The sequence below is a fragment of the Halichoeres trimaculatus genome, unplaced genomic scaffold, assembly GCF_033239565.1.
Source record: "Halichoeres trimaculatus isolate MK-OKI-2021-1 unplaced genomic scaffold, fHalTri1.1 fHalTri1_scaffold_16, whole genome shotgun sequence".
Taxonomy (NCBI): domain Eukaryota; kingdom Metazoa; phylum Chordata; class Actinopteri; order Labriformes; family Labridae; genus Halichoeres; species Halichoeres trimaculatus.
Window position 1 is genome coordinate 12,342,764 of NW_027437194.1, and position 27,776 is coordinate 12,370,539.

General features: G+C 38.8%; 1 protein-coding gene across 6 annotated transcripts in view; it reads right to left on the reverse strand.

Annotated features, from left to right (window-relative positions):
• The window catches only part of tjp2a (tight junction protein 2a (zona occludens 2)), a 29,216-nt gene extending 1,548 nt beyond the window's left edge, over nucleotides 1-27,668 (reverse strand). Inside the window, exons 1-25 of one of the 6 annotated variants that reach the window (XM_074690323.1) lie at nucleotides 27,326-27,668; nucleotides 22,744-22,873; nucleotides 16,097-16,150; nucleotides 11,241-11,365; nucleotides 9,960-10,062; nucleotides 9,010-9,775; nucleotides 8,730-8,833; nucleotides 7,011-7,164; nucleotides 5,829-5,940; nucleotides 5,246-5,376; nucleotides 5,070-5,157; nucleotides 4,788-4,938; nucleotides 4,306-4,414; nucleotides 3,688-3,907; nucleotides 3,401-3,588; nucleotides 3,192-3,287; nucleotides 2,953-3,032; nucleotides 2,657-2,867; nucleotides 2,462-2,562; nucleotides 2,124-2,348; nucleotides 1,742-1,843; nucleotides 1,399-1,605; nucleotides 1,203-1,217; nucleotides 886-963; nucleotides 48-133 (exon numbers count right to left, since the gene is read on the reverse strand). In XM_074690323.1, coding sequence (XP_074546424.1) covers nucleotides 48-133; nucleotides 886-963; nucleotides 1,203-1,217; nucleotides 1,399-1,605; nucleotides 1,742-1,843; nucleotides 2,124-2,348; nucleotides 2,462-2,562; nucleotides 2,657-2,867; nucleotides 2,953-3,032; nucleotides 3,192-3,287; nucleotides 3,401-3,588; nucleotides 3,688-3,907; nucleotides 4,306-4,414; nucleotides 4,788-4,938; nucleotides 5,070-5,157; nucleotides 5,246-5,376; nucleotides 5,829-5,940; nucleotides 7,011-7,164; nucleotides 8,730-8,833; nucleotides 9,010-9,775; nucleotides 9,960-10,062; nucleotides 11,241-11,365; nucleotides 16,097-16,150; nucleotides 22,744-22,873; nucleotides 27,326-27,432 — 3,743 coding nt within the window. In that variant the 5' untranslated portion in view covers nucleotides 27,433-27,668. Of the gene's footprint in view, nucleotides 1-47; nucleotides 134-885; nucleotides 964-1,202; nucleotides 1,218-1,398; nucleotides 1,606-1,741; nucleotides 1,844-2,123; nucleotides 2,349-2,461; nucleotides 2,563-2,656; nucleotides 2,868-2,952; nucleotides 3,033-3,191; nucleotides 3,288-3,400; nucleotides 3,589-3,687; nucleotides 3,908-4,305; nucleotides 4,415-4,787; nucleotides 4,939-5,069; nucleotides 5,158-5,245; nucleotides 5,377-5,828; nucleotides 5,941-7,010; nucleotides 7,165-8,729; nucleotides 8,834-9,009; nucleotides 9,776-9,959; nucleotides 10,063-11,240; nucleotides 11,366-16,096; nucleotides 16,151-17,272; nucleotides 17,293-20,458; nucleotides 20,724-22,743; nucleotides 22,874-27,325 lie in introns of those variants that run through there. The other 5 variants (XM_074690324.1, XM_074690326.1, XM_074690325.1 and 2 more) reach the window with 5 other exon arrangements.
• Between the last annotated feature and the right edge of the window lie 108 nt (nucleotides 27,669-27,776).

Sequence of the window (27,776 nt, forward strand, 5' to 3'; positions counted from 1 at the left end):
GTGTAACCAACGATACATTTATAAATGTACGTCACTTAATGTGTTACCCTATTGGTTGAGGACGGTTGAGGTTGGGCTTTGGCAGCTTTATTGGAACAGCGTAGATGTCTGGATGCTTCTGGGCAATTTCCAGCTGATGAGAGAAGAAAACAGACTCAGATATGACACACTGAAAGACATCCAAACTTAGGGAATCATTTTTTATTTACTGTTGTTCTTTTACACATTTATTTCTTCAGAAATCTGTCACAGAAAAGAAAAACACAATAAGCAAATTTTCTGTCCAACGCCACCAGGTTAGGGGTTTACATTTGTTTTTTTATTTGTGTAATCTGAGTACAGAAGTCAATAGAGGTAGAATAAACCTCTTGACAAAAATCAAAAACAAACAAACAAAAACAAACAATAAAAACCCCTCAAATTTTTCACTCTTCTTACTGAGATTATTGATCCTCAAAACAAACCATTCTACAAAGCCAAGCAGTTTTAAAATTTGAGAAAAAAAGTGACTGACACATATCAGCAATATGAAAGTGACACACCGAAGCTGTAATAAAAATTTAATTTTTCCACTTAAAACTTTTCTGAATTGTTTTATATAAAAAATACAAAAACAAACAAACAAAAAAATTGGTATTAATGTGCTTAACACAAGCAAAAACAGTGGTAATTGTTTTTTTAATAATAAAGTGAGTTTCCTCACCACTTCTATAATGAACACTGTTGAAGCTGAAACCTCTCCTGCACTGTAAACATATTGTTCAGGGTGCTCTTCTCAACTTCTTACAAATTCAAATGTGTCCTTTAAAATGTAATTAAGCAATCCTGTTTAGGTTTTTCATCACAACATAAAGAATTAAAAAAAAAACAGAAAAAGATACTGACCCGTGCATTTTCTGCTTCTTGCAGCTCCAACATCCTCTGAGCTCGGGCCAAGTGGTCCATCTGCTCAAAAGCTTTGATCTAAAATAAAAGATGAACGCATCATGTATTAATGTTTAAAAGATAAAATTTCAGCTTTGAACATTAAAGAAGACACTGTACATCAACACGGTGGCATGATTTAAAATGTGCCTGTCATGTTTGGGTGTGTTTATTGAAGATGGCAGAACACTGAGATGACCCATGATGAGTGATGAGCAACCAAAGGGGAGACACAAACATTTGGATTAGGATTAGGATAAAATTGCACATTCAGTTACCTGGTCACCCATTCTCTATTTCATATATGAAGCAATGAAAACAAAAAGGAAGCATTACAGAAAATCATTATTTTGTATTTGAGTCAAGCCTCTTTATTTTTACAAACAATTTAGAAGCAGGAAAAGCAAAACATGTCACACAGTTATGTCTACAAGAAACTGCTGGAATAAACAACAAAGAAAATATAATGCCAACCTTTCCCAGGAAGGATTTGTTGGAAGGGTCCTCTGTCTCCACCTCAGGGCTCTGCTCCTCTGATGTCTGGTTTAAACGAGCGATGCTGGGCTTCAGAGCCACAGGAGGGGGAGCTGGTTTGTTTGCACCTGCAGCGTCACTGCTGATGGTGCTGCTGGAGTGGGAGTCGTAGCTACGGGATGAGTCAGTTCGAGTCTGGCCCCGCACCTGTTGGAGGAGAGAGCAGCTCAGCACATTTGGACCATTCCCACACTTTCACTCAGTGTTAAGAGTTCAGAAAAGATTAGATGATTTGAGTGGCATTATGAAGAGCTTATGGAAAGACAGAGGGGGAGGAGCTCACCTTTGGGGGTTCAGGGACAAAAGAGGGGGGAGGACTCGGCTCTCTGTTCAGAATCTCTCTACTGCTCGACTTGACACGAGCCCGGGGTTCAGGGTGAGGCTTCTACACACACACACACACACACACACACACATATGCAAATATACACAAATGCACGGTGTCAGGGTGACATCAACAACTTGGGGTAAATATAACTGTTGAAGAAGTGGAATATACACGGTGTTTCTTTGGCCAGGAAGGTGAATCACAAATCAGGAGCCTTCTGAGGAACTCTCACAGCAGCCAGGGTCAAAATAACTTTTTTTCAACATTGAACAGGGAAACAGGGAACAGAGAAAATGTTCACCTCAGCATGAGCATCATCATCACCAGTTGTTCTCACCTCGTCTGGCATCACAGGCTCCGAAGATCGACTGATGGCCGACACTGGCTGAGAATCATCCAACGTCTCATCCAGCTCGTTGTCAGTATAAGCTCCGCCCTCATCTGCTGTGTCTTCATAGTCGCTGGTGAGGCGGCTGTCCATGCTCAGGTAGTCTGCACTCATCGCTGACAAGTAGGACATGCGGTCGTCGTGGAGATCTAGGTCCTCCTCTGAGCCATCCAGCTTAGGAAAATAAATTATAAAAAATATTAAACATATTTTTATTAACACTGAAGCACCTTTGTCAGAATCACAAAAAGATCATACTGATAAAACAGAAACAAGACTGGACTCACCTTGCCCTCACACACCCACACAGCTCTGTCTTGCTGCGCCTGAATGGTATCTTTCACACTGCCGTACCACGCGTCATTGGCTGAGTTTAGGTCAACAGTTGCTGAATGTAAACAAAGCAGATAAAACATTGAAACATCAAAGTTTTGTATTTTCTAAATTGTCAGTTTTGCTGAAACCTTGATGCTAAAACCTACCAGTAAAAAGGTGTGAGCAGGTTTTCCTCAGTTTCACAGCTTGCTCATAAAGTTTGCGTGCACTGCGGCTGGAACCAGGCATGAGGCGGTTCCTCATGGTCTTGACTCCCTGCTTGCTGTCTGGGTTCAAGAAGATCACGATAGGATACCACTGGGTGTAATTCAGAGTATCCACTGCTTTGGGAGTTACATCCAACAGAGCATGACGGTCCTTAGGAAAAACAGGGGAGGTTATTGAAGATTAATCAAAGTTACTTAATTTCTACAAAGCTTCATTTTTGTACAGTGTGTTATACCTGTTCGATGATTTGTCTGATAGTGTTAAGTCTCACTACTCCGGAGGATTTCTCACTTCCTGCATCTTTGGGCTCCGTTTCTGAAAGGAAAGAAATGATCCACACTTATTAAGGAAAGTTTATTTGAGAGAAGAAGGATTTTTATTTTAATTACTTAGATACACATAAAATCTATATAACTACAACAGTCTTCTGCAGTGCAAACAAGTTGAAAAATAGGTGATTCTGAAAGCACTTACTGGCGATGACAAACTCATTGGGCATGTCATTGGCCAGTTTTTCATTCACAGCATCAGAAATGGGCCCAAATATAACCACAGGTCTTCTGAAGCCAGCTGTGAGAAAAATATAAAAAGATTACAATTCACTCACAAGTTAAAAGAAAAAAACATAAGACAGCCCAAAGCTTTCGTGTGTGAAAGAGCAGAGGGCAAATTTTTTCATGTACCTTCACGCAACACCACTCTCTCATAGGCAGGGAATCGTGTGGTGACTGGAGCTGCACTCAGATCCTCCCGGCTCTTGCGCAAGTCTTTCTTCTTTGCTGCCCTTTGACCTCTCAGCCTCCAGAAGTCTCCTCTGTCGTTGCCTGATGCTGCCCGAGCTGCGTTCTGCACATTTGACATTTGTTCTGCTCTATAGACGAAAAAAACAAAAGTCCTTGTTACTACACAAATGAACAACAACAACAAAAAATTTTCATGATGAACAGCAAATTTCATCAGCTGTACATACCTGCTCTTGTTGGGGATGATTCCTTTCTCCAGAAGCTGGTTGTCTTTGTCTGAGCGGATTGCCAGCCAGTTACCCAGTTTCCCATCATACAGTGTGTCTGTCACTTTGAAGATTTCTCCTCTGCTAAAGGGAAGACTCTGTGGAGCTTCCTTCTCGTACTCAAAGTGGGTCCTGATGAAAAAGGAGTCTCCTCTTCCAGATGCTAAAATGTCCTTGTACACTGAAAAAGAAAACAAACACATCTTTTAAGTCTGTAATTATCCTTTGTTATACATCAATAAGCAAAGCAATAACAAATTTTATTATGAAAACTAAACTGAACTTGGCTTATTAATAAATTACAGTTTCATAGCCTGAATTAATATTGGTTTAACTTTGACAATTATCTAACAGTATTTTAAATGCCCCCCTCTTTCTGAAAGGTGTCTTGCTATCCATGCATAACATAACAGTTAGGACACATTACTATTGACTAAAACATATTTTAAAACAGGGAACTAGTCTCAACAACTATTAGATTTTTTATACGAGTTAAAAACATCATTTCATTAAGAAGTTAAAACACGTTATTTGGAAAAAAGGTTTTCATTAGCAGCCATTTTCTGCACTTTACACTACCTTCGGGTTTGCTCTGAGCTAGGATACAGACATCCTCTCCTTTCGGGATCTCCAGCAGGTAGAGAACAGCATCTTCACGAACCATACCTCTGAAATCCATGTTGTTTACCTGAATGACACAAAGCAGAAAGTAAACATCATTAGCAAGATGGCCGTAGACAAAACACGACCTGGACATTTTTATCCAAAGGATTAGGAATAAGCTAGCAGAACTCTGGCACTTGAGTTAATAAAAGGCTGATTACTTCATGGTAAGCCCATCTTGAACTGTTGAACCCCGAGGCAGCAAACAATAATCTGTTGAATGCCTAACAAATTAACCAGCAGATCCTGATCCTGTCTTTGCCTTCTTTTTTTGTTTGTTTATAAAAATCCTTTCCTTACTATTTCAACATAACCTTCCTTGTGATTTTTTCTCATGTATTTTCAAATGGCTGTTTTATTGGTATGTTTATCTGTGTGTAGATAAAAACAAGTCTGACCTTCATGATCTGATCTCCAGTTCGGAGGCCTTCCTGCTCAGCAGCGCTATCTTCTTGAACTCCTGCGATGAAGATACCAACATCATTTCCTCCAGCCAGCCTCAATCCAACGCTGTCTCCTTTCTGGAATCGAACCATGATCGTGTTTGGCCTGGATAGTAAAAACAACCGCTCAGGTTACAGTTACAAACAAAAGAAAGACACAATGACATTCATGAACTTTGAACTTCAAAAAAGAGCTGATTGATCAGATGTGACATAAATGTCGCCCTAAATACCGACCCGTATATTTCCTGGTCCTCTAAGCTTGGCTTCAGTGGCACCTTTGGGGGAGCATGAACCTTTGGAGCTACAGCGTGGGCTGGGACCGCTGGAACAGAAAAAAACAATCATTTTCACCAACTCAGCTCTGGTTAATAATCAAAGCTCCATATGAGTGAAGGGAGAGGCTTGTTTACGTGGTGGCGTTTCTGTTCGTGGCTCCTCCTTCTCTGCCTGCACAGGGGGCGTGTCTTCTGCAGCTCGTTCAGGTGGTCTGAAAGGTGTTGGCAAGGCTCCCATTTTTGCCATCCTGTTGGGTGGGTCGTCCCTACCGACAAAATATAAAATCATGTTTAAGGATTGGAGTAGGGATAGGTCCATCCTTTGACATCATTTAGCAATTTTTAAACCTTATGTTTCCCACACACAGATGATCCCTGGGCAGGTAAATGTCTAACGATAAGAGAATAACAAATTTTGGCCCATATGGACGCAAACTGCTACAGACAGCTGTTACAACATATAGTGGCTACAGAGAAACTCATTAATTTAATGTGAGGGACTGGCTTAGCTTTACACAACTCAACATAATCCTGCATCATCCCCATTTTCTCTGCTGTATTTAACACAGACACAATAAAAACACTGCAGATCTGTAAAACTGTTTTTAGCTTTTGTTTATCTAAGTTTTAAATGTGTTTACCTGGATTAAAGAAATTTACTCTATAAGATAAAGAAAAATATCCCTCCCCTATACAGCATGATTTAATGTCAGCTCACCTGGGCTTGTCTCTGAGCCTCTCATTGGAAGAGTGGGAGGAGAGGTCGGAGTGATGACCCCTCCTGTCATCCTGTGGTGAGTAGGAGCGGTATGACTCTATTTCGGAGATATCTGCAACACAACAACAAGACAAAAACAAAAAATATCTGAACCAAGGTGAAGCATATTAAAAGTTGCCTCAGAGAGTAAAACGCTTTATTTCTCCTTGATGCACTTGTGTTTTTTTAATTACATAACTCAAACAGCCTACAGGTCATGGAGGTAGAGAAGAGAACAAACACATAAAAAGGTGCCATACAAATGAGGGTTACATAATTAAACACAGTAGATTGGAAAGTCAAGCTATGCGTGTGTAGCTTTGATGATCTGGAATGCGTTAAATTAATGAAACTTTACAGGACATTTTAAGCTCTAAAAGTAGAAAAAAGACAAGCTTGCATGTCCAATTATTTTAGCACAGCTGGGTTTATAAAGCATTTCAGGTGATTTGAACCTTGCACAACCGAAAATCCAGGACTCTCTCACGCACACACTCGTTCTTATTGTTCTCTGAGATCTTTATACTCAGGGATCCTGGACGACAAAAACCAGAGGGCTGCTGCGGTGTGAACCTTAATATAATGAAAATTCTGTCATATCCAATAGCAGGATTATGACCAGGGATTAGATCACCCTGCCTGAGGGGAGTGAGCACTTTCACACAAGCAGACAAACACACACTCTGTCTCACATACACACACACCTCCAAAAGCAAACTAAGTGGGTCACAAGTCTTCTGGCTATTTCCCCTCATCCCTGTAAACATTTGGTCAGGGGAACAATCCACTCTAGATTGGTCCTGACCAATCAGAGCACCACATCTGGTCATGTGACACTAAAAACAGGTATAAAAGAGTGATGGCTGTGGTCAGTAATGATGTGAGTTTTGAGGAGTTGTTTCTCTCAGAGCGCTGGTTTGTAAAACACAGTATTCAAAAAGTTTCTGTGTGTGAGTAAAACTTTTATTTTATGAATGAAAACAGTTGATGGAAAATACAACAACAGAAGCTGCAGAAATATTTCCATAATTGATTTTATGAAGTTCATATGCAGTGGGTTTATAACTGATGATGATGATGATGGCCAGCTTTGTCTTTACACTGGATAGGACCTGCTGCTTTTCAGATTCAAGAGTCTCTCACCATCGAGCTCAGAGTCGCTGTCGACCATCGGGGGGACTCGGATCAACACCTGCCGTCTGTCTCTCTGCACTACCAGCTGCAGCTTTCCCCGAGACTTCTCGATCAGCTTTCCAGCGTCACTGAGAGAAAGGTTTTCTGTCACTGTGCCGTTGATCTGACAGACAAGGAGGAGGGAAACAAGGGGATAAAGTCAAAGGGTTATCACTTCTATACCCAAATTAAACACTGCAATTGTATAGGAGATTTCTATGCCAAGAAGTTTGATTTTTTCACTGAATGAGCCTCCTCTGCTTCAGATTTATTTTTTTTCGAATTAACAAATCATTCATCGCTTTGAGTTCAACTTTTCACATGAAGGTATACTGACCAATCAAAATGCTACTGCCTGAGTTAATAAAAACGGAAATGAGCTCATAATTCCTCATAGTGTTTTTTGATAACACAAATCTGAACTTAAACACCTTAAAGCCAGGTAAAATGATCCTTGGTCTCGTTATAAGCAAAGTTATACTTGTTTCTGCACTTAAGGGTGCAGTAGTTTTAACAATTAATTATCTAATAGTTTATCTAATAGTATTGTAGTTTATTTATAGCAATTATTCCACCTGGTTAGTACTTATGTTAATTATCTCATTTTCATTTTTTTTTACAAACATTTTAACTTCTACTGTAAGAATAACTTATAGTGATTGTCCTTGTGGTTTATGCTTGAAATCCCCATTGCTGCTGCTATAATTATTATTATAACTATCATTATTATTATTATTATTATTACTATTATTATAGTCATTAATATTGATATTATTATTATTATTATTATTATTGATATTGTTTGTATTTTTTTTTATTGTTTTTTTGTATTTTTCTGTATAGAACCTGTGTTTTTATTTATCTTCTTTCTACTCTTCTATTCTGCACATCTTTTCTGTACTATGGTGTTACCTGCTGCTGGAATCTGAATTTCCTGAGGGAACCCCCCCCTAAGGATTAATAAAGTTCCAATGTAATCGATCTAATCTAATCTAATCTAATTCAAATCCATCTATAGTGATTCTTCTACTCTTCTTTGTGGTGTTACATATGTTTTGAATGTAATTACAAAAATCTCAATTTTAAAAGCATTTCGTTTATTTACCCATTTATATGAATGCAACATTTCTGCAATATTCCTTTAATGCTAGTGCAACATATGCACATTTATCCCTTTGAGACCGAATGCAATGTTTAGGTCATTCACACACCACTTGGCATCTTACAAAAAAAAAAAACCTAACACAGACTTTCCACCCCTCAAAATGTTTTTCAGCCAATCATGGCACATTTCAATAGTCACATGTCTTCAAAATGATACTAGGGTGTGAAATGACCCATTCGTTGCATCTAGCCTGAAATGTATATGCATGGTTTAAATGGGTTAAGCTACCTCACCTTGAAAATTATGTTCAGTTAAGTCATATTGATCCAAAAGGCATATTTATCTCAACAAAACATGAAAAAATAAAATTTAAGCCCTGTTCAGTCTTTTTAATTATTATGCTTTGCTATTTTTTTTTTACAGTCGTGAATTGAGTGTCATCAATTTTTGGAAATGTTGTCAGTTTCTGTTGTCCTCAGGCATATTTTATAAGACATTTCTTTCCTAATTAGAAGACAACACATGAATTACTGCAAAATAAACTCCTGATTATTTGCAGTCCATCAAAGGAGATCTGAGTTTACCTTGAGTATGATGTCTCCCTCTTGCAGGTTCCCATCTCTGCTGGCCAGTCCTGTGCTGGTCATCTCTTTGATAAAGAGCTGACTGCCCAGACGAAGACCATATTCTAAGAGAAGCAGGAAGAAAAAACTTTTTAGAGTTTCAGCACATTTTACAAACATTAAAACAAATATTATATTCAAACCATACATCTCTTCTTACTCTTTTACATCAGCTAATGTCCATTATTTGCATGTCAGAATACACCACACAAAACTGATGGTAGAGTATGCAGTATCTAACCTTCATTGGGCCGGTTCTTCAGCAGCAGCACATTCAGGGGTTTTTCCAGTGGCTCAAGGTCCCGGGCTGGGCGGGGTAGAGGGATGGGCATCGCTGCAGGTGATGGTGTGCGGTCGAGGCGTTCTCTGCTCCCACTCCGTCTCATTGGCTCGTCATACTTTCTTGGGTCAGAGGGGATGCGTTCACGTCCTCTTTCAAAGCTGCGGTCTCGTCCATGACCCCGTGCAGGGCTGTCCCGTCCGTGGCGCAGATCTGGACTGTTGTTGCGGTCCAGCGTCCTCTCGCTGCGATAGCGTCTGTCTGGGCTGTACTCTCTGTCTAGAGCTCGCTCGCTGCGGTAGCGCCGATCAGGACTGTGTTCCCTGGGGTACCTCCTGTCCGGGCTGTAGTCACGGTCCAGCATGTGGTCACTCTTGTAGCGCCGATCGGGGCTGCGTTCTTTGTCTAAAATACGCCCCCTACTTCCGTCTCTTCTGTACTGTCGGTCAGGGCTGAGGTCTCTCTCTGTGCTTCTGCCACGTTCCCGACGGTCATAGTCCCTGTCATAGTCACGCTCTCGTGTTTGGTAGCCAGAATCCATGTAGCCTCCACCGCGCTCCCTTTCAATGCTGTGGTCTCGCCCTCCGCCACTCCGCCCACTGTACACACTGCGGCGGTCCTGATCGTAGTTGTAATCATCGTTGTAATCAGTGTTGAAGACTCTGTCATCAGGTGACGGGGGACGGTTCAGAAGATTTACTGGAACTTTCCTTGGTCTCTTAACTGTCTGTTGATAAGAGACGGCAGAAAAAACACACAAGATTGTATTCTTTCAGTCATTGCTGTTTTGAAGCATTTTTAAGAAGAATAAAAGGCAGACAAAATACTAGGAGAGAAAAAGGATGAATTTTCAAACCCCTCCGGGATAACAAAATGATGAAATTCAAACAACAAAGTAAAGCTTTACTCACAATTTTGGCTACTTTGCCACACTTCCTGAGTGTCTGCACAGCAAAAGAGTGGATGGCTCCTTCCATGGGGATGGCATTCACCTGCACCACTCGATCATTCTCACTAAACACAAACACAAACACAAACACAAACTGATGTAAGCCTAACCGGCTAAACTGGAAACTTATAAATAAATGAACAAGAAGAGTTATGTGTATTGTCCTCATCAAAAAAGTCATATTTTGTTCAAAAACATGATTGCTCCTTTTCTTTTAATTTAAGTCCAAATGTTTTCAAAAACTCGCTGGAATCTTTCCAACATTGTGACTGCTGGAAATAGGAAAACAAATCTTTAACATGAGAGACAGCTTTGAGATTTTTGCAGTCCTAATCCATGTTAGCAGTTGTCACATAAAAGTAAATAAATCAAACAGATTGATTCATTGAATGAGTCATGAGTTTGTTTTGGAAAACTCCTTCAAGCACAAGTTGTTGGCTCCCGCTGCCGGTTTGATCAGTCATTTGTGTGACACTGAAAATTTGTTCAGATCCAATAAATTATTTTTATAGCACACATTAACACAAAGCACTGACAAATTTAGAAAGTGGGAGACCAGAGCTCTATCAATTTAGTCCAAAGAGTCTGTTGACTTTGCAGAGAGCATTTGAAAAATGTGCTCTGGCTTTAAAACAAACAAACAAAAAAAAGCTTCTTCACTTTAACAAAGAGGTCTAGTGCTGTATTTATCCTTTCAAAATGTTGTCATCTGCTTGTATAAATATCTAGGCCTTCTAGTCTCAAAATAATCACTCAAAGTGTTGTACTTTGACCGGGTGGCTGGTCCCTAAAGATTAAATTCAGCCATTACAGTCCTGATGAAGCTGACTATACACGATATATTTAGAATGATTTGGACCAAGAAGTCATTTATACACCGACAACAAGAAAAACAGAAAAAATGTGCCAAGGTTACAAACACCGGATCCCTCTGTTAAAGAGTAAATCTGTTAGTTTGTGCAGTTAACAGTAAAATCTCTCTGAGGAGGTCAAAATTGAAATTTTCCATAACTGAAAGGTGGGATGTGTCTTTTACAACCACAGATGAACTTATCAAGGTGAAAGATGAGTTTAAAAGGCTCTCAAATAAATGATGTCTTCATTGAATTCAAGGCAGCTCTGTCTCAATGTCTGTAGTGTTAAGCAGATAACATCAAACTGTCTTATAGTCTGTAAATATCCTCTGAGTGTTCTGAATGTGAGGAGCTCAGGGACTTCTACTACAGCCATCAATGACACGCACAACAACAAGCCATCAGCAGGTCCTCCCTGCAGGACGTCTGAGACCACGATGGATGTCTCTCCGCTCTCATCATTGGGATTATCACGTCCCCCTGACACTGCAATCCCGAAGCCCATCTTTGGATCCTAAGAACAGAAAAAAGAAACACACATAAATGTAGTTGAATCTTCATCTCTTATGTTTCAAATGTGTGTTTATCAGACAGAGAGCCGACCTGTAATCCCTGTGGTGTGTGTGAGCTCAAACAGTATTATCATGGCTGTATGAAGTATTGTGTGAGGCGATTACAGGGATTTTGACTGTGAATGTGATTACTGTTGTGCATAGAAGAGTCATGTATGACGCTGCAGCAGTTTAGAGCCTCCATGGAAATCATGGGTAGTTTCTCTATATGAAAAAAACGCGCTGATCTCTGCAGCCAAAATCATATCAAGTCTTTTTGTCCCTGCGGTGATATATTTTTAGCTGTCCAGTTGGTTTTCTGTTTTAAGAGGTGCCTTATGTCTTTGGGAAAGTGTTCCTGCTTTGTGTGATTCTACCTGCCTCTGCTCCAGTTTGTCCAGATGAGATTAGGTCAGAGATTTGTTGACCCTGTCTCTTTATCCCCTCCCACCCATCTGTACTTAAAAAAAGAAAAAAAAAACGTACTATTCACCCCTCTGTCTCTGGCAGATGGCTGCGGAGGCAGAGCGAGGGTGAAAACAGAGAACCAAACAGATTCACACAGGAGAAGGCATGAACAGCCTTGATCTCTGTGGTATTAATATCTTAAAAAATCGCTCACTTTCTATACCAACCAAAAGAATATCAGAGAAGACATCAATCAAAATGTTTAAAAAAACGAAACAGAAATCAGATGTTTTTTGTCAGGTCAATGTAAAAGGTCAGTTTTAAAACAAAATGTGTTTGACATGACCGGGTTTTGAAAAGGTTTTGTGAACCTAAAAGGCCAAAGATGATAGATAGGACATGCCATTTTTTCACCAGCTAAACCAAAAAATATCATCACAGCAGAAAATACTGTGCTAAAATTCAAACGAGTCCGTACTGCTAACAAACCTGCAACTGTGTTACTATGATGCTTTTGCATTGGGCTTTTACAGAGATTTGGAATTAAAGTTGTGACAGAGGCTTTAAAAGTGGGTTTTCCAGCAAAATAACAGGGCTCACTTTAATACAACAAATATGATTTGTCATTTACAACGGAATCACCCAAAGGGATACAGGATTTATTAGAGAAAGGTATTAGTATTAGATCTGTATCGGATTGTTAGAAAAAACACATTTTGAAAAAATAGAATTAGATCGGAAGTCAAAAATTTGTTCAGCAAAAGGTTCATGCGTGATCTATAACATGGGAACATAGGCCAATCACAGCACATGCCTGATCAGGTATCAATAAATGTTGTGGCTGAAAACAGTCATACCTAAACATTCATGGTTCTGCTGGCCGAACCAGAACTTACAGCTTGGGGATCAGATGGGCCTACACTTGTGTCTGATAATAAAAGATTTTTATGGAATGAAATCCCAGTCTTTAATCAAGAGCATTTTTAATTGATTTGAGAGCAGTATTTTATTGATTTCATGCTCAGATTTCGTGTTATTGTCTCTCAAAACTCTACTCTTGCGCTCAAATTTTCTCTGCGCATGCTTAAACTGTGTTCTCTTGCTCGGTTACAATGCTGCTCACTCAGATTTCCTGTGCTCACAGATCACTGTCTGCTCACGAATGATTTGTGGATCGACCAATAGGAGGCGGAGTAGTATTGACCAATCAGAATGTCCCTGTTTGTTTACGGGTGCGTTCGCTGTTTTCCCCTGAGCGTTGCATACGGGCGGGCACTCTTTTAACCTGGTTTATCACCCCCCGACCTCCGGGGTTGTGATAAATGTGATTTCTTTAATTTTTTTGTTTACTGTTGGAATCAAATTTTATTAAATAAATACACGAGCGCCTGTGTTTTTACTGAAATAGTTATATTGTATAACCATAACCGTATGACACAGTGCTCTTTGCAGAGCTTTTGGTCCCACCTAGCTTCATGATGGTGACATCGTTTTCTCCACCAGCACACCACAAAGAGCACTGGTGAACTTACAAACTGATTCCTGTGAGTGCAAATGAGCAGACATTTTTAGACAAGATTGATAAATGAGGGCTGTTGTCAAAAGGTGACTTATAACAATAATAATAATAATAATAATCATTATTATTATTATTGTTATTATTATTATTATTATTATTATTATTATTATTATTATTATTATTATTCAATATAGTAGATAAATAAAGTAATATTAATTTTGTCTAGCACTCTGACATTGTGATTACCATACATTTTTTTATTTCCTCCATTGAGTTAGTTTATAGGTACACTGCGCATTTTTCTTTTTTCCCACACTCTTATAACAGTCTGTAAATGATAATGCTCAATCAGAATTAAACCTGTTTTTGATTCCCAACTTTTTAACTTGGTTAATAAATAGGTTGACAATATAAAAGGTTGTCTATGTAGAAATAATCAGAGTCTGACAGCTGGCTGTAGTGAGGTTGAGTCAGGGGTCACAAGGCTGCAGCAGAGGGACATTTTCGCCCTAAATCTGCTTTTCTGGCTTGATCAACAGCACAAGACAATGAGCTGATCAGGACGATTACCAAAGCTCATCATGTTTGTTAGAGTCACACACGTGCTTAGTACGGATAACAGAGTAAACCTGTTTTACTCAGCTGGTGGTGTGTGGGATGTACCACACATTCAAAAGAGTATTAGAGACGTAAATCAAGTTTATGTACCAGGACTTTAAGTTAAACAACATGTCAGAAACAGAGAACTGAAATTACAGGAAGGAAGAAAAGAACTTTTGATTCTTACGATTAATCCCAAATGAAGCTTTTCAGCACTTTCCTTCACCAATCAAAGCCAATTTGATTTAGAACTAACAGCAGACACAAAACTTATGAATGCATTTCTCTGTCAGCAGCACACTGAGCAGCCAATCAGGTCTGTGGGCTACAAAAAGACAAAAACGCAACCAAACTAAGCTAATGGTGACAAAGCACAATGTTTACTTTGGGCACAAGAGCTGGAGTTCCCAGAGAAAGACCTATGACCAAGAGGTAAAGGTGGAGGAGGTTCAAACTGGCAACTGTGAGTCCATCACCGTGAACCCAGAGAGATACCTCGATCCTGAGTGAGGCTCAGGAACAACAGTTCTTCAAGATCTTTTTGAATTAGTGGATGTCATCAGCAGCTTACATTAGGCTGCAGACCACGACAGTAATCATCCAGAGCTCCCTGCCTCACTGAACCCCGTTTATCTGTTTCTCAATGAGTTAAAATGAAAAAATAGAAAAACCAAAGGTTTTACTCTTTAAGGTAAATGTTTGGCCTCAACGTTTTTTTTATTGCATAAAGACAGAACCTAATACTTTTTGTTGAAGAAGTTGGAATAGCAAAATCTAGAGCTGTTAAAGCCTAAAAGAGCTCACCATTTGTTGCATAAATTATGTTAAAATGAGATACAAAATTATCAGAATTCAACAAATATCCATGTACCTGGCAAAAGCCAAGCTGACCCCAAGACTGTATGAGTCAATCAGTGTGCTGCAGGCAGAAGAACCCGAAGGTGTTGTGTTCAATAACAGCAAAACTAAAAAAAACTGAGCAATGTGCAGAAAAGTGCAGGAAGGTTTTATGATAGATTTTCTCTACTTAATGTTGGTGTCACTGTTTTTAAATTAGCAGCATTAGGTGAAAGAGTTCATCCATCCCCAGTTGGTAATACAATTAACAAGTTTCCCACACTACCCCGCCTCCAAAACACAAACAAAATATAACTATCCCTTTCGAGGTCTAAAAACTATCAGTAATTTGTTTAAATGATTAATAATCTTTTTCAAAAAAATCATTATTTTTGCCACAACTTTGATACTTTGAAATAAACTATAACTGTAAACAAGGCTGTTCATGGTTGTACAGTTTACATTTGAGTAGGATTTCTACTATTATGGCTGTTTTCTTCTGATGTCCATGTCCTTAAGTATTTCCTGAGGGAACTAGATGTAACAGTCTCAGGAAATGTTTCTATAAATCACATTCACAGATATGGGATTAGTATTACATTGGAGTGACTTTGACCCTTAAACACCAAAATGAGATCAGGTCATCCTTTGGTCCATGTGGAAGTTTGCACTAAATTTGAAGATAATCCTTGTTTCCTGAGACGTCATATGCACAAAATTATTAGTTTCAAAATTGTTTTGAGAGTTTTACAGCCACCAGTGTCCAGATGTTGATCTGGTTTCACTGTATTTGATTTCACTTCGTCAGATATCAGCAGAGTTCTTTTGGTGATCAACCAGTAAGGTACCCTCTTACGCACATTTTTTTGTCCTAATGGATGTAACAGTGAGCTTTACAATGCTGTTAGGTTGAGTTGGCAATCAGAGCTTCTTCATCAATATTCATTGAGCAAACATGAAACAATTTGTGATTTGAACCAGTGTCTCAAATATAACTCCAGGATTTCGATATCAATATCTCCAATTACACATTTGTATAATAGATGTTTAAAGAAAATCACAACAGTTGACCTGCTTGTGTAACACTTTCAGCTAATCTGAAAAGGCAGCTCAAGCTTCTTTGATTAACAACACTAGTTCCACCACTGCGTAAAGCAACTGCAGCTTTCATTCACGCTGGAAGTGTCTCAGCTCTATGCTGGCTGCTCTTTTCTAGCCAACTGTACTATATAAAACATATAATCAAAATACTCCGTCTGTCATGCTCAGTGTGGTGTTTTACTGCTAAAATAAAAAACGGTGTGAATGACATGAGCTCTTATGGACTCACCCTCTGCAGGGTCACAGTGTACTGCTCCCACACGGTTTCCTCCATGACCGGGTTCTGTGGAGAGAGAGAGGGGAAAGATTACCACGCCAGTTTCATTTCACTGAACAGATTAATAATGTAATACGTGATGTAACAACAGTGTCGGTTCATTAGCTCATCCTGCCGTTACACAACTGGGAGCTCCCTGAAGAACAATGAGGGGCCTCAGATGTCTGTTTACAAAAAGAAACTTTTGGCTCAGGTTGATAAAACAATGATGAGAACACTTAAACACCACTTGGCTTCCTTTTAAGATACATTTAAAAATAAGTGATGAAGAGATGTTCAAACAACTGTTACAGAAAAACTACCAACAGGTTGTATAAATCAACCCCGGGGCAAACACCTGTTAGACTTCTGGTCATTTAACAACCAAACAACTCAGCAGAGACTGTTACTAACAACTGCTTTAACCGTGAACCAGTTTGATTCATGGGTTTTGAAGAGAGTCAAGAATGCAAGTGATCCAAACTTATAAAGTGAAAAAGCTCTTTTTTCAGACGGACCATTATAAAAAATAAAACACTGAAAACATGAAACCTTTGTCATCTTTTTTAAACGTATTTATTAACTTTACAATTTACTTAAAATATATCATACATTCTTGCAGAGATATTGGTCATCAGTTTGACCAGAGATCTTAAGATTGTATAACCCTTCAAATGTAATGTAATTAAATCGTTTTACACAAGCCATAAAAACAGGCCAATCCTCAATTTCTTGACAATGATTTTTAACCTTTGTGTCCATTTTTTCTTTCATCTAGTTTTCTGTTTCATGAATTACATCAGAGTCCTTTCATCTCAAACTCACCATGTAGAACACTTTAAAATCAAAAGTCTACTTATAATAAGTTTCAGTTGATCTCTAAAGTCCAAAATCATAGAAGCAGGCTTCATTTATCTTCACAATTATACTAAACCAATAAAAAATGTTATCACCAAACAACACTAAATGGTGTTTTTCTAAATTATTTGTCTCAGTTTTAGAATAAAGTTAAAGCCCTTTGGTCAATCAGCACCAAACCAAACAAAAAAAAAGCTTTTAGATTCATTAAAAAAGTCCCAACAGGTCCAGTTGCCTGACTGAGCCACTTGGCCCCTTAAATCTAAGCTACAGTAGCAGAATCAAACTCACGAGTCCCTGGAGGATACGTATGGTCTTGACCGCGTGGGCCCATTTCCTGTGAAGGCTGAGGACGGTCTTCATCGCGGCTGTTTTGCGTCTCTTCCTATCTGCGTCTCTCCCTATCTGCGTCTCTTCCTGCTCACCGCCAGCGGTGCTCTGGCAGACTGATGTGCGCCACAGCCTCCTCCATGGTCACAGCTGCACAACCACCACCAGCTCTCTTCCTGCATCTGCCCGCCTGCCTGCCTTTGACGTAAGAGGGATTCTGCTGGCCTACATTCAGCACAAATCCCACCGTCTGCAGACAGTGTAAACATTCAGACACACCAACTCCTGCACAGGCACGCGGTGATTAAACATCCAAGTGTTCATCCATAAACCCAACAACAAATCACTCCTCGCACTTTGGGTCCGATGTCTGCTAAGATCTCCACACGTACCAAACGCTCCTCCAAGTTTTGGAGATGACTCTTGGGCCAAAGAAAGAGAAACCTCTGGTAAACGTGCTCGAAATGCAAATTTGAGTGACTAAAAGAAGCACAATGCCCAGGATTTTAAGTAATGGGGATTTTTTTCGGTTTAGTATAAAGTGGAAAGTCAAATCTGTGTGCTACTGACATCCCATGCTCAGGCTTAGCGAAACGGGGGCACGATTCAGACTGGCAGCTCACCCATCATAACCCACTTTTTTGATCTTTCGGCCCACAGGGGAAACCAGATGACCAGCAGCATGAGACCACTAAGAGCCAAGAGTGAACAAATATGGGACAGATGCTACCAAAAGAACAAAAAAATGAAATGAAACAAAATGAGGATTTCTTTCTTTTTTATGCTAACCATCAGATTTATTCTTCTTGAGTTTGACCTTAAACTTTCCTGTTGGACCATGTCCTGGTGTAAGGTGACTCTCTTTGATACAGGAAAGTGTCTTCAGTATGTTTGAGTGATTTGGACAGTTAAGTTAAATATAGTTAAATCAGGTGGGAATTTACTACAAATGGTTTGAGTCTACAAGCACATCATTTGTCCCCACTATCTGCTCCTTAATTAGAACTTATTCACGAGGCATGTTAACCTCATATCATTTAAGTATAAAAATTTCCATAAAATACTGTTGTTCTGTGAAGTTTGCTCAGAATAAATGAGAAATTGATTGTTTAATTTGTACAGCAAGTTTGAGCAAGTGATGTTGCCTTTTTGGTTGCCAGTGGCTTACAATAAAACAAATAAAAGTGCCCTCAGTAGCACCAGATAAACAGTCAGAACTATGTTTGAGGATTAAAGCAGATTAATTGTAATCCTTTATAGACTTTTTAATGGTGAGCATTGTTAAACAATATTACTTTAACTAGTCTTTCTCCCAAAAGAAGAAGAAAGCTACAGCAGAAGAGGACAGCACCACATATGAACAGAGCAAACATTAACCCATTAAAGTAAGAACAAGCAGAGGCCAGTGGAAGTGTTGGAGGCAAGGTCAGAGCGGTTTTAATCAGACTGACTTCTTGTGCTATGTGATATGATTACGATGGCAGCTTGCAGGCGAGCCTTTCGGATAAATCCAAGCCTCCTGAGTCTCTCGACCATTATATAACAAAACAAAAACACATTTTCACTAATGAGGAGGGAGGTCGAAATACTGGGTCATCCTTGCTGGGCGTGAGTTAGAAAACTAATTATTTAGAGAGTGAGATGACTTTAAAAAACAAGAAACTGTGTAAGTGTTGTTGATTTTATGAGGTAAAGACACAGTCATTATGAGTGATAAATTTGAGGGATTACAGGATTAAATATGAGTGACTAGGTTATTTACCAATGATAACATTGCTGATAAGCTGGAGTTTTATTTTTGATTGCTCACATCAAAGGAGATCTTTCTGACTTGCAGAAAATTTGCAATAACTCAAAACATATTATTGAACCCCAACTTAAAGCAACTGAAACAAATACAAAAACTCCTCAAATGTTAGTTAAAGGCACGCTCCTGCTCTTTGTGTTTGTGTTTCAGTGCTTCTAGACTCCAACATCCAGGTAAAATCGTCTTTGATAATTGCACAGTTAAGTCTTGATGGGCTAGCATCAAGGTCAGCTGATTAGGTCAGTTACTTTCCATGTACATGTGTTACATCCAATGTGTCTTAAAAAGCATGGCAACTCTTGTGGAAATAAAAGGTTATTCAAAATATATTTTTCCAGCAAATGGTTTGATAACCAAATGAGTAAATGCCCTATAATAATAATTAAAAAAAAACAAGCTGAATTTACAGATCAACCTAAATCAGATTTTACATAGCACAACCAAGGCAGATTAAAAACACTTGCTGTCATCAGTGAAAATGTACAAAATATATATTTTTGTTTTTATAGGACACTGTTTTCAAATTCAAGGTTAGTTTCCAAAAAATAATAAGACTTAGATCATTACCTCAAGAAACTTTCAAGAAACAAATAGGACTTTTAATAAATTTCGTTTTTCAAATAGACTAACATACTCGCCATATTTTTTTTCCATCACGTGGTTTTCATAAAAAAGCTTTTCCCCCTCAGATAAAATCCATGAAGGATACTTTTCCAGGCAGTTTTGTTTGATCGTGCAGGCTGAGAACAGAAAAGTTGAGCAAGTCTGCACCCTAGTGATCAAAGAGCTACATTACACTTAAAGCCACGGGACGGCACAACAAAACACAACACGAACAGCTATGAAAACATTGTTAAACTTAATACGAATCTCTTAATAAATGAACACCTACGCACTTTTTGGTGTTCACTTTTTTCACTTGACAGCACCATAAGCAGTTGCTTATAAAAGACTGATTCAATACAAAACCGTTGCAAAATGTTTAAACCACTGAAAGACTGTCAGACACTGCGGAAAAAAACACACCCAGCGAGCAAAAAAAAGGTCAACTACGGTAGAAATCCACCGATATATATATCCCACCTCGTCGGAGCAACATATAAATAAGGATTTGTAAACTTTAAACCCATTCCAGCCACAAAATAAACCCCTGATGTAACTAGCACGCAGCTATCACAGCAGGTGCAGCAGGATGCAACAGGCTTCGACAGGGAATCATGGATACGTGGGGAACACTAGTTTTCCTAAAAAACATTCAAATCACTTTAACACGAAAAATGACAGTAGTTTTACTCTGAAACGTTCGTGTGGATTAATATTTAAACAATGGCATTACTTACGGTGAAATACTGAGTCGCATATCTGCTCAAAGAGAGCAGACCCCCTCCGTTCACTGGCATCACGCACTTTGAACTGCCCCGAAGTGGTACCAAAGATTAAAAGAAAGCTATTAGTAATTAGGTACTTTTGGTCCGAGTCAGGCCAAAATGCAGAGGAAGAAAAAAGATAAACTGGGTGGAAAAGTCTTGTCCTCTTTCCTTAGGAGTCACACTGAAGTTTCAAAAACACGTTGAGCTTGAACAATCAGCAAAAAGTAGCGCCGACAACTCCTAGCTTTGCCTCAGGTCGTACCAAATAAGTAAAATCGGTGGAGGGGTAACTTTCAAAGAAATGACGAATACATCCAAAACTTTGCAAGAAAAGATTTCAACTACAGCTTAGTTTAAATTACAAAATGGGTTAACTTTTATTGGCAAGCTATAAAAACAAGTTATAACATAATTTATAAACGTACAGACTGGTCTTTCACCTCTAATACACCTAACATGGATTCGCCCAAAATTCCCATTGATTTTAGCCAGCATGTTGTGAGCATAGGGGGCTCCCAGACACTCAGACAGCACCAAAACATATTGTCACACCCCGTGACGTACTTTGAATAAATTATTGCAATTATTATACGTGTAAACTTAAAAATAAATAAATAAAAAACATAAATAAAGCCATTTGTTTCTATAATTACACGGTTAGGTGAGTTTTTAGATGCACAAAGGACATTGGAAAAGAGGTAAAACTCATTCAAGAAAAAACGCTTTACCCATTGTAACTTGACAAGGTAAAATTTTACCTACCTAATACATCTATAATTTTTTTTAATCTTTTGGTATTTGTCAATTCTGTTCAGTATGTGCTTGCCTTGAAAAAGTTAAAACATTGGCAAAGTTGAGGTCACACCTAAACATCAAAAAATCAAATCACCAACACTAGGACCAGCATCTGCTCTAAATTGGCCACAAGTGCTAGGATATTTGCTGATGACACACAGTTTATAACCATTACTCCTAGTCACCCTAAAAGGTGTTCAAAGGGTCAAGGTTTTACCAGTCAGCCAGCACCAAACTGAAGAAAACAATGTCTCAGGCATGCCATTGTAATAGGATAGCTACTTCCAAAGTGTTGCAGTAAAGTTGGAAGCAGTGTTAGGGATTGACTCATCTCCACTTAAATTAAGAAGCTAGATTCATCAAAACTCTGGGCAGTCTCTACACTTTGTGAAAAAAGATATAACTAGAAGCCTAAGCAAAGGTCAGGAAAAAAAAAAAACTATGTGACACTGTCCCACAATAACCTTTTGTTTGTGGTCATGTGTGTGTGTCAGCAAGGAAAAATTCCGATAAGGGCTACTGCTGACCTTGAGAATGTCTAAAATCCCTAATACCAGAGAAATGTAACTATTTTTTTGTTACTAAATACACCATTTCACTTAAAAAAAATACAAATAAGAATAGAAATGCATCTGGAAGAAGTAATGACAAAAATATGTTTAAAATTAAGGTCAATCTAGTAAAGTTAAACATTCATGTCCACTGGAATATGCAAAATAGGCCTCAAATAGGCCAACCTAATGCTAAACAGCTTCACTGGCCTGAATAATTTGTAAGACCAAGTCATTAAAACAATGAGGAATCCAGGACATGACTCGTCTCTTTAGTTAATCATCATCCAGGATGTAGGAGGAATCACTCCAGTACAGTTTTATCCAAATAAGGGAAGAGGAAAGAAGTCAGGGTTACACTCAATCAGTAATTTTTTTTAAAAAAGGAGGCAGCCCAGTTTACAGCTTACCAACTATTTCTTGGTAAACCTAAACCAAAAAAGATAAAGTATACACATGTATTTTTAAGCTTCTTCAATGATGGGATTACAAACTAGTTCTGAAAGATTAAAATTCATGAAATTCCATCAAGACACAAACACAATCGTTCAATTGATGTTAAGCACGAAAACCACCAAAGCTGTATGCCAACAGCAACAAACAGCCAATAACATGCACACACACACATACCATGAGGCAGACTTAACTACAGAATGAAAGCTATAATGTGAGTTTTTTATGGTCTGAGTGCAAGCATGTGGGATCAGGCATGTTGAATTCAAAGATTTAATGTAGGATTTTTGTGCTTTTGATAAAAATATAAGACTGTGGACAGCTTCTGTATACAAGGAAAAGAGACATAACCAAAAGATGACCAGAGCCCCAGCATGTAAGATTAAAACGCTGACAGTCAGGGGTCATCAGGACCCTCAAAACAAAGAATAAACAAACACTATTAGAAAAGCTTACCATCATAATAGCCGAGTAGCTGCGTGAGGAGAGGCGGCGTAGATACAGGTACTGTGCTTCTCTTGACCAGCAGAACTTGCGGCTGGACTTGAGCAGATCAGTGCTGGTCTGGTCAGTGCCAGTCTGGTCCCTATGAACACAGAATAAGACACACTTTCAGACTTACTGTTACCTTATAACATTCACTTTGCATTTCATGGGAAAAGACCTGCAACTGCTAAGTTAGAAAAAAGATCATCCCCCAGTAAGTGTGTGTGCAGTTAGACAAATTAGCTATTCAGGTGGATGACTTTTTTGTGCAGACTGTAAACATTACAGTACTTCTGGAGCCAGCTTCAAGCGCACACTTGACAAACTTCCAGTCAGCCCCAACAGCATTATTTAATTGTAATGATAAAACTTTCACAAAGGAAACAACAGTGTGATGCAGCCAACCTTACTTTTGCTCATTTACTTTAAAACTGACAAAAGTTATGGAATAGGTGTGAGTACCTAACAGCTACTCTTTAAAAATGTGTTTTCTTTATAAGACTAGGTGTCACATTCCCTGACAACACAGCACAGCTTTGGATCAAGGGAGTTGAAGAAGTCTTGGATGGGTTTGAGGCGTCTTGTGGTGGGGTGACTTTGATGTTGACCATCATCCGTGGGTTTTTTCAGTCTTATATCACAAGACACCCTCTGCCAAGTCTGGCCTACCAGAGGCTGATCAGATTGGTGTGTGTCACACGGTGACTCAGAGGTCCTTTTGCAGACCATAGAGTCTCTACTGCCAGTGTCCCTGAAAAGGTGTGGGTGTCTGTAAATCAACAGAGGAGAAAACTACAATGTACAAGAAAAGGACTACAAAATACATTAAGTAAGAATTTAATCTTGAGCAGATTTTTTTTCCCACATCAAGAAGAAAACATAGTAAATGTAACATGGCAGAGGATTTTTGTTTCACAGTTTTGAGGTAAAACGTCTGCTCAGGGCAAACAGGCCTAAAGATGATGTGACAAAACACCTATAAGGTTTAATGTTTCTACAAGGGAGCTTGATTTTATTTCATAAACAAATTAACCCCTTATCTTAAACTAGCTTCAAACTGACATAATCTTCCAGTTTGTTCTGTTTCTTTATCACAGGCTTAAAATAGGTTGTTATATCATATTGTGGCTTGTAGTCATGGAGTGGCATATAATTGCACTTCATCTGTAAGCACTATTAATTTCTTCAGAACAGCAGGCAGCACAACTCCTCTTGAGTGTGGTTGGATGTTAACTGTGCTGCGTTTAATGAAATGAATGTTAAGTAAAACCACAAAAATTCATCCCAATGTTCATTGACTGATTAATCAGGGATTGAGGTCAAAAAAAAAAAAAAAAAAAAAAAAAGGGGGAGTTGGTCTTCAAGTACCAATGGTTAAAAACAACGATTTACATGTTAATAATGTTGCCTCCTCTCCTCTTCTCTCAGATTGCTCATGTTTAGGGATAAAAACTATACAGAATAAGATCAGTAAAGCAATGAATGGAAAAACAGACAAATAAATAACTTTGCTTCTCAGAATTAAACCCCCACATGTATGGCTCTGAATAAAGCCGGAGTAGACCAGACTTGCACTGATACTACTGTCTGTAATACCATAATCTCCAGTCTGACTTTAAGAGCAGCATCTCTGACCTGATTGCTGACAACATGCTCCGACACGTGGCACTCCCTGAGCTCAATAAAACTTCTTTTTTTTTACTCCATGACAGCAACTCAGAAAAGAGGCTTTCTGGTGTGTACAGTCTGAGTCTAATACAACTCTTCACTCAGGGTAAAAAAGGGGACTGGCTCTGCGTGACTAAACCTGCTGCCTGTTACACATTGAGCACAGACATGCAGGTTCAATGGGAACGTGGAGAAGGGCTTGGTACCTCCAGGAACAAATCAGTGAATCCAATTTAAATTACTTTGCACTAGCATGAAAGGCAAATTGATTTAGATTGTAAGCCGCCAAAAAGTCTTCACAATAAGTATGGACACTACCTTCTCTACCCACCCTTAAGTGAGGCAAAATAATCATCATATCCTAGGCTACTCTGGCAAGCTTATTTGAACTTTTGACAATGAGTGCCATTTAAGTTTTAAAAACCCAAGTAGAAGCTCAAAATCTCAGCCAGCTTAGTAAAAAATCAAGCTATATTATTATGAACACTGCAGTATTGAAAACACAATGCTATCTTTCATAACTGATTGTAAGGAAAGTTTATTCCTGTGGCCTGTTTCAGAAACGAGGCAATTCAAAGTGCTTCACACAACTGCACATGAAAGAATCATGACACAAGCCAGAAGAAAACAATTATTTAACCAAGCTATTAAAATCAGTTAAAAATGGAAATTTAATTATCCACAATTTGACATATAACACAACTGTTTTTGAAATACAAGTCTAAAAGTAACAGCGGAGTGTTGTCATTTTTTAAAAAATGGGCATCAAAATGATTCAATCAAGGAATCTTCTAAAGCAGCTTTTAACAGGTGGGTCCTCAAAATGAATTTTTTGAAACTTAGAGACCTGTGATCAAAGTTATCAGAACTTTGAATACCTAGATATTTCTAAATTCCAGATGCTTTATAATAAAGCTAAATAACATGCTTTGCATAAAAGACAGATCTACAGTCATGTTTTCATCCCAAAGCTGCTGTTAAGGAGGTGGTTAAAGTGAAACAGAAGGTGAGCACCAGAAGTGGTTTCACTAATTTGTGACGAGTTCAGCTTGTCAACCTGTTGACTATTTTAACCACCACTTGTCGCTATGAGCAATAGTCGACATAGTTTCAGACAAAATGACAGGGACCACCAGGAAGGAAGATGACTTCAGCTTTGACTGTTTTTACACAGTGCAGTGTAAATTGTGCATAGGGATGAGTACCTGAGTTATGGATCTTTTTAGGTCTGTCTGTAGTACCGAGTATCGATTCATGTAAAATCAAAAGGTACCAAGTTTAGGCACCTAAACGCATCCTTGACACTGCGAGGGAGTGGAATAGTAGGTGGTTGTTCATACCCAACATGAGCATTGTAAGTTTATATATTAAGACACAACTATGTAAAACTGAAAAAAATTCATATTTTAGATTTTTAAAAAAAATTGACAATTGTTACCACGTTAACACAAAAGTACCAAAAATTGGTACCAATGAGATTCAATACCTGTTGCAAGGTACGGGGTATCGGTGCCGTATCGTTTCAAATGTGAAAGGTACCCATCCCTAGTTGTGCGTGGCTGTACTGAAGCACACCAAGATCTCCTCTGCTTTGTGTCGACATCTCCAGATGAAACTAACAGCTACCATAGAAGTGAAGTGCAAACCAGTGATTCTTTGAGTCTTCTATACTGCTACTCACATTCACCTGTAACACACTGAAGGCACAAAGGTCGCTACCGTAAGATTCCATCAGTATTAGCTAATCTCATTCAAACAAGATTCACACATCCTTGACCGACACTGGGAGAAATTTAGGGTTCAGACCCCTGCTGAGGGACACTTTGACGAGTGAATGCAGGAGCTGGGATCCATCCTCCGGCCACAGTTGCCACAAACAGACCAAGTAGGGAGCGTCCAACGTACATGATGTGTAAACTAATTACACACAAAAAACAATTCTTAAAATCAATTTTCTTTTAAGAACTTCAAAAGCTTTCGCACACTGTCTAAAGTGCAGCACTGACAGTTCAGGATGGAAGGCTTGCTCTTATTTTCTCCTACTCTAAATGAAATATATCATAAGATAAAATAGATAACTACCAGATTTAAGATCAGTATTTTTCCAGGTGTTTGTTAAGAAAGTCTCTGTTCTAAAATCATTTTTCAGTCACCAGCAAGCAGGCCACACACTGTGTGCTTTTTCACTCAATGTAGGGACCTTGGACATGCCTTCTCTTCAGGTCTACTATTTACCATTTTGGCTATCATCTGAACCTAAAAGAAAAAAAATAGATTGTTTGGTACCAGTACCTGTTTCTTTACAACTTCAATGTTTTTGGTTGTGCATTAATTCAGCCCCCGGTTTTGTAATTCAAAAAAAAGAAAGAAAAAAAGTCCAAAAAGACATGACACGGTATCAAAATAATGCAGGATTAATTAATCCTTTTCACAAGTAGATAAAAAGTGTGAAAACGGTGAATGATATGCAGCCACTGGTTTATGTTAATACACCCAAACTGAACTTAAATGACTGCCGAACAAATGTCAGACCAAAAAAAAATTAAAACCATGTATATTTTGTGGTTTTAGATCATTATTTGATCTCAAATGTAGTACAGTTTTCATTTAACTGTCTAATGTAAAGTACAGTAGAAGTGAATATAGTCTGTTACTAGTAAACTGACCTTTCTCTCTGAATTTCACTTAGCAGTTACCAGATTTCAGAAGCATTTTAAAACACTCAAGCGGGTCTCTTTGACATCAAAGGCTATGAATGATAAATCATTTTGGAAGACAGGATGCAAAGTGACTGGCTGTGGTTAAACTACTTCACTGCAATGATGCATAAGGTTCTGCATGTGTTGAAGATATCAACACATGTAAACACCTTAGTCCAACTCACCCCGGGGGTCTCCACAGTTTCCTCCCTGGTGGGAGAAGCTCTCGTTTGTTGAGGGGTACGATCCCCATGGCCGCCTGCATTATCGTTATGAACTTCTTGAACTTCATCTTCTAATTCTCCTCTGACAGCAACAGCGTCATACAAATCACACTGTTCAGAGTGCTATGCTCCCATTGCTCAGTGTCTCAGCAGCTCCTTCTGCACCACCAAGAAAACAAACTTGTCCCCCTCAGTTCATCAGTTTCTCCATGACAACAAACCACAGCTTCAGCACCCAGAGCAGTAAGGTCCCTGTGGTGCGGCTACTACGTGTCCCGTCCCTGACCGCTGAGTCTGACAGATGTCCTTTTAGCTTTCTGAGCGCGTGAGGATAAAAGGAAAACAAACAGCCACGTTCCTGCCAGGCGGTGGGCGGACCAAGAGGGAATGACAGCACGTCACTCTTACATAA